Consider the following 6,577-nt stretch of genomic DNA (forward strand, 5'->3'; position numbering starts at 1 on the left):
CTCCAAGGTAACCTTCTCAGAAGTGCTGCCTGTCCCATGTGCAGGGCCAGATAGACAAGCAGAAATCAGGAGTCTCAATGCATGGGTGAGACAATGATGTAGGGAGGAAGAGTCTGAGTTTGTTAGGCACTGGGATGCTTTTTGGAATAAGCAAGCCCTGTACAAAAGAGACAGCCTACACTTGTCCCAAGAAGGAACCAGGCTACTGGTGCTTAAAATCAAAAAGATAGCACAACACCACTGACAACTGACCAGGAGGGAGATCTGGGAGTCATGTCAACTTAGTATGTGATGGCAATCAAAAAGACAAATGCTATCCTGGGGATTATTAGGAAGGGAATTGGGGGGGGGGAACCCAGCTGGTATCACAATGCCCCTGTATAAATCTATGGTGCAGCCTCATTTGGAATACTGTGTATAGTTCTGGTCACTGCACCTCAAAAAAAGATATTTTAGCATTGGAAAAAGGGCAGAAAAGGGCAACTAAAATGACTAAGTGGATGAAACATTTTCCCTATGAAGAAAGGTTAAAGCAGTTAGGGCTCTTTCTCTTGGGGAAATGATGACTGAGGGGTGACAGGATATACAAAATTATGCATGGGATAGAAAAGGTAGAGAAAGAAGTACTTTTCTCCCTTTCTGTGGGCACTCAATGAAATTAATGAGAAGTAGGTTTATAACAGATAAAAGAAAGTACTTCTTCACCCAAAGAGTACTTAACTCGTGGAATTCACTGCCACAGAAGTGGTGGCAGCTACAAGCATAGACAGCTTCAAGAGGGGAATGGATAAACATATGGCGCAGAGGTCCATCAGTGACTATTAGCCATAAGGTATAGATGGAATACTATGTCTGGGGCAGTGAAGCGCTGTATTCTTGGTGCTTGGGAGCCAACAGAGGGAGGGATTTTGGAGTTCTGGCCCTGCTGGTGGACCTCCTGATGACACCTGGTTTTTGGCCACTGTGTGACACAGAGTGTTGGACTAGATGGGCCATTTGCGTGATCCAACATGGCTTCTCTTACGTTCTTATGTACCCAGTGAGCTATGAGACACAGTAGAAGTTTTAACTCAGATCTCTCCAGTACTTTAACCTACACACCACACACAGAGTTGCCAACTTTTAAACTGGTTCTTCCAGTTGCCCCTTTAATATCAGTTTGATCTGCAGTTGTTATTTATCTTCATGCCCTGAAAAGTTTCATCTGCCCATTTTCACACATTAAACAGTTATTTAAAGGGACAGGCCATTTTTTCCTGGCAAGGTAGCAACTCTACATACTCATTCTGCCCATTCTACATGACATGTGTTTTCAGAAACAAGTTCTTGCTAACAAGTAAATCTCTGCCCAGAAAGTGAGGTGCAGAATTCTCTCTTATATGATATAATTTTTCTCACTAGTGTTTAGTAATTAAAAAACCTCTACTCTTTATTTTCATCTACCCACAGGTGATTCGGCTTGACTTTCTCCTTTTCTGAAGGTATTTATTAAAAGCTTTGAGGCCTATTTTCTTTTAAAAATTGTCTGACACTTTTTTTAAAAATAGGGGGACTAATTGAACACCAGAGCCTCTTATTTGTTCCGGGCTTTGTTACTAATAATTGCCGTCTCACCAGCTGCATCAGCTGATTTCAGTCTTGCCTGTAATTGTTCTCTGGCTCCAGCTGTCTGTGGCCCTCTGTCAATTAGCCAGCACGCCCTGCCGTTCAAAGCACTAATCTATTCATAAATTTCAACCCTCTTAAAAACACACATTTATAATGATGAAAGATTAAAACAAAAAACAAACTCACACTTTGTTTCCACGCAGAACAGAAAATGGTTACAGAGCCCAGGAGAATTCAAGCCTAATTGGAAGTCATTTTCATTTGCTTGTTGAATTATGTACCTTGCCAGTATAAGTGACAGTTCCAGAAGGTATCATGAAACGGACTGCTTAAGCCTACTCATTTGTTTCATTTAGATTTGCCAAATGTCCTTCAACTCCAAGGCTGAACTAAAAGGCTGTGTGATATATTGGTCAAAATGCCCCTGAAAAGGTAACTTTTAAACATTAAAAGCACATTGACTAACTGCTGTTGTTACTAACAGCACCCGCACTCCTGTACTGTATTTTGCCCTAGGAAATATGGGCTCATTCTGTGCAGTAGTAAGGCTGTTGGTCGTGGGCAAGTAGCACTTTCTTGGCCTTAAACCCAAACTGTAGGAATAGGATCCCAAATTTGCCACATGAAGGACTCTTAAAAAGCAGCACATAAATGTTCTAAAAAAATTATAGTTAAATTAAATTTTGGTAGAAAAGTAAGTCAACATCAAAGAGCTTCAGAACTACTTCAATAAGGCTACCAGGTTTGGGGCCTGTGTTTCTAAAAACAAACAAACAAAAAAACCCCAAAGAAAACAACAGCCTAGCCTTATGCTGCACAAACTGTTTCTCTAACTGAAGGAAATGTCAAAACCACATGGTCACCACGCTGAGTGGGTATGGCTCTAGTCAGGGGTCATTTCGTAGAAAAAGAGCTAGGGGAACTCATTAGCATAACTCATTAGCATATGCCATACTCCCTGACATCATAAGGCCCGGCGGTGGACCTGCAAGGCCGGCGGGAGTGCGAGGAAGCCCCGCCAAGGCCCTCCCTGGCCCCAGGCAGGCAGGGGTGGGGAGAGGCAGGGAGGAAGCAACTTACCCTCCCTCTTCTCCTGCCTCCTCCTGGCTGAATGAGGGCTGGAAGCGGGGTGGCCGGAAGCAGGGGGGGGCTTCATCGTGTGCCCCGCCCCCGCACCTCACCCGGGGGGACTGCGATCCCCCACGTTCCTCCCCGAAATGACCTCTGGCTCTAGTTAAAAAAACAAACATAGCTCTGTAACAGCTGATTTCAGATTTAAATTACAATTCTAAACATACTTATTAGGGAATAAATCTCATTGAACTCCATGAAACTTACTAAGTCTCAGTAAAAAAAGTTCAGAAGCACAGTCAAAAGATTTTTTGGTGTGTGGAATTCTTGGTGGTATGCCACATTGATACAGTGTGGTGAATGTCTCTGGTAACTACTATGCTAATCTGAGGTGATGAAACCACTACAAAGAGACATGAGCTCTCAAATTTGCTATGCAAACCTGAACTTGGTTGCTTATCAGTTGTCCATATTGATATACCAGAAGTCACCCAGGGCAGGTGGACAATTTCTTTCAAATAAGTAGCTTGCAATCCTCACTGATCAAGCTGCCCCAACACATACAGATAAACGTGGTCTAAACAGCTGGTAATCTTTTGGGGGATTTTTTTTGCATTTGTGTGTGTGTGTGCCCATGCCTGGAATTCATGGCGACCTCTGGTGACTCCTACTGGGGCATGGAGAAGATTCAGAAAAGTGGCTTGATAGCTTGCCTCTGGCCTCCCAGCCCTGGTATTCTTTGGAGGTCTCCTATCAAAATACTTGCCAAGGTTGGCCCTGCTTAGCTTCCAAGATCTGAAGAGGTCAGGCTTGCCTGGGCTATCCATGGCAGGGCAGCTGGTAACCTTTTTTTGTGGTTGAGGAAGTTTTTATCTATAGCCGCCTTGAAAGATGCCATATGAATTTTCTAAATAAATTTGTGTTTATGTGCATCACTATTATCCACTCCTATGAAGAAAAAGCAGAGTAGTGCATGTGAAGATAACCATTACGATGGTGAATGTGGGGGGAGGGGTGAATAAAAGCTAGTGCTGTCCCAAATTACCACACAAATGCATTGCAAAATGTGCCATTCTTTGTGTGTGTTGGATATGTATACCAAAAAGGTTCACAAATCTCCCGATGTTTCACCATTTCACTTCTGTCGGGTTTGGGGTGGAATATACCTTCTTCTTGCATCTTTGTCCCAGCCTGGCCTGAGCAAGGGATGGAGGGGAGACAGCACCTGCTGGACCCCCACGCAGACCAGCCAACCTGCGCCACCGACAACTCCCACCCCTGAACAACTCACCTGGGCTGACAAGGAGTCCTACAGCTGCTCCCGTGGTGGCACAAAGGATCCCAACACTGGCGGACTGGTGGTGGGCTTGTCATCTCCAGGAGCTGCGGGGGAGGCCCAGAGGGCCACAAGCCTGCTGGTGGCCCAAGTGCGGCAGGCCAGGAAGGAGCCAACAGCCGGTGCAGGAGACTGGCCCATGACGCAGGAGGGTGGTGCGGACCAGAGGCAGATCTGCAAGGGAGCTGCTGCGGCAGTGGACCTGGGCAGCGCCTGTGGAGCTAAACACTGAAGATATCTGAGGATGGGCTTGTCCAAAGATGACTGGAACAAAAGGTGTTTGTAGGCTGCTATGAATTTTTTTTTTTGCTCCCATTAAAAAGTGTTAGCTGTACCTTTTCAGAAAGTTTTTTCAGTTCATCACAGATTCTACTTTCACTGATTACTTCTCTCACAAGTATGCAGTGCTCATCACTGAAGGTATCAAGAGACAATGGTGCTGAACTCTTACAAACATGATTCATTATGGTTCTTGTGAGTGTTTTTACTTCACTGGGCATCACATGCACCAAAGGGTCTTCTTTCTGGAACACTCCAGTGAACTTTGTAAATAAGCGGGTACCCGTGCAACAAAACATCACCTCTGCATTGACTGTCTTATTTTTAAAGAGGTTAATGATGTTTCTATACTTTGTGGAAGATTTCACCAAATCATTTTTACTCCTAGGAACAAAGTCCTTAAAGTACTTCATAACTGAACTGAAAACAATCTGTCTTCTCACTGGGAAGTCATGTTTCCCCAAAAATGCAGTTAACGGAGGAAAAAAACACACACAAACCGCATTCACAAAAATCAAAGAAATACTGACTTTACTGACCAATGTTTTAAAAAACTGACAAATCACTGACCAAGATGGAAAAACGGACTTTTACTGATTTTACTGACCATTTTCCACCCCTGCATTAGTCTGAAAGTCCTTGTGCTGTGGTGGCAGCTGCTACCAAAGCAATGTTTTTGAAAATCTGCACAACTAATCAGATCTCCAATGACTAATAGCCCTAACTGGCCCCACCCACTTTCTAAAAACACTTTGCGGGCACCACAGAGCCCACGGGTACCAGGTTGGGGATTCCTGTCCTACGGGGGGGGGGGGGTCACCATAAGTCAGCTGTGACTTGATGGCCCTTTTGACCACATTTCATATCTCCTGATGCACATAAACAAACCATTCATGAAATATTTACAGCAACTTTTAAAATCTCATTTCGCTAGTTTTTAAAAGTGTTTCTGTTAACGGAGTAATCATGATATAAAGGTTAAAAGTAATGGAACACAGAAATCTCTATGTGAAATGGTAGTTACGTATTTCAGACACACAGTACTTTCCCTTTACTAGTCATTCGTCATTTGGCTTCTCTGGCAGTTTCTTCAAAATCCAAGCTTGCAGTTTTTCTAGCTCACTTTTGTTCAGTTCATGATAAAGGTTTGGAATACTAAGAAATGCTGTTGGTACTCCCAGCGATTTCAACATTCTGTTGGTGTCTTCACCCCACGAATGCAAAACTAGTTCATCAACAGTTCCATGGCACTGAAATAATTCTGGGAGTTCTCTTTCATTCTTTGTCAATGCCTATTGAGAGAAGAGAGATGTGCCCTTTTACCACTCTGAAAATGAAGAAATGTGTACCTAGAAGGTACTCACATCGACAGAAAGGACAATTCTGTTGATTTATAGAAGTGAGTGCACAGGCCAGAGCACAGAGAATTAGCAAATGGAATGGGTTCGATTCCCATCACAACTAAAGAGCACTTATTCAGGGTATAGTAAAGAATGCTGAAGTCACTGAGTGACAATTACTATTAGTTTACCTGGACAAAACAGCACTGAAACGCTGGCAGGACGGAAGTTCTCAGTGACTAACAAATACATCACAGAAGTTATCCGTTAATGAAAGTAAAGGTTACATGGAAACTACAATAGGTAAGGAAAGATCATTTTAAGTTGCTTTATACTGTTGGTCCATCTAATTGATTTAGCAATGGTCCACCTATTTGTTGGGTGACTCTCTGAGATCTAGGCTGAGATCTCCCCCAATTTTGCTGCACAAGATTCTTTTACTTGAGATGCCAGGAACTTAGCCTGAAACTTTGTACAGTCAAAGTATGGGCTCTCCCCAAGACTTTGCTGAGAAAGTGGGTAATGAATAGCAACCTGAAAAAAACAGAAGCAGATTATAGGAAAAGGATATTTAGGGAAATCAGAGAAGACATGGAAAACGGATACAAAAGAAGGCATAAGTAGATGAGCTTCCACAGAGAACACAGAGTGGAAGGAGATATGAGAGATGAGATGTAGTTGGAAGAGGAGATTACAGAAAGTGGATTAGAAACCTGAGGCATCAAAATGAAAAGAACCCATGTAAACAGGGGAGGATTAAGAACATAAGAGAAGCAAATGTTGGATCAGGCCAATAGCCCATCCAGTCCAACACTCTGTCACACAGTGGCCAAAAATACCAGATGCCATCAGGAGGTCTACTAGTGGGGCCAGGACACTAGAAGCCCTCCCACTGTTGCCCCCCCCCCGGAACAAGAATACAGTGCATCAATTGCCCCAGCCC

The 6,577-nt window shown here is 43.5% G+C and overlaps 1 protein-coding gene across 1 annotated transcript in view; it reads right to left on the reverse strand.

The window, feature by feature from the left end:
• Positions 1–5,000: 5,000 nt before the first annotated feature.
• LYPLAL1 (lysophospholipase-like 1) overlaps positions 5,001–6,577 on the reverse strand; it is a 25,844-nt gene continuing 24,267 nt past the window's right edge. The window contains exon 5 of the mRNA XM_015411001.1: positions 5,001–5,586. Coding sequence (XP_015266487.1) covers positions 5,353–5,586 — 234 coding nt within the window. The 3' untranslated portion in view covers positions 5,001–5,352. The remainder of the gene's footprint in view (positions 5,587–6,577) is intronic.

Source organism: Gekko japonicus, unplaced genomic scaffold (genome assembly GCF_001447785.1).
Source record: "Gekko japonicus isolate JY-2015 unplaced genomic scaffold, Gekko_japonicus_V1.1 scaffold401, whole genome shotgun sequence".
NCBI classification, from domain to species: Eukaryota; Metazoa; Chordata; class Lepidosauria; order Squamata; family Gekkonidae; genus Gekko; species Gekko japonicus.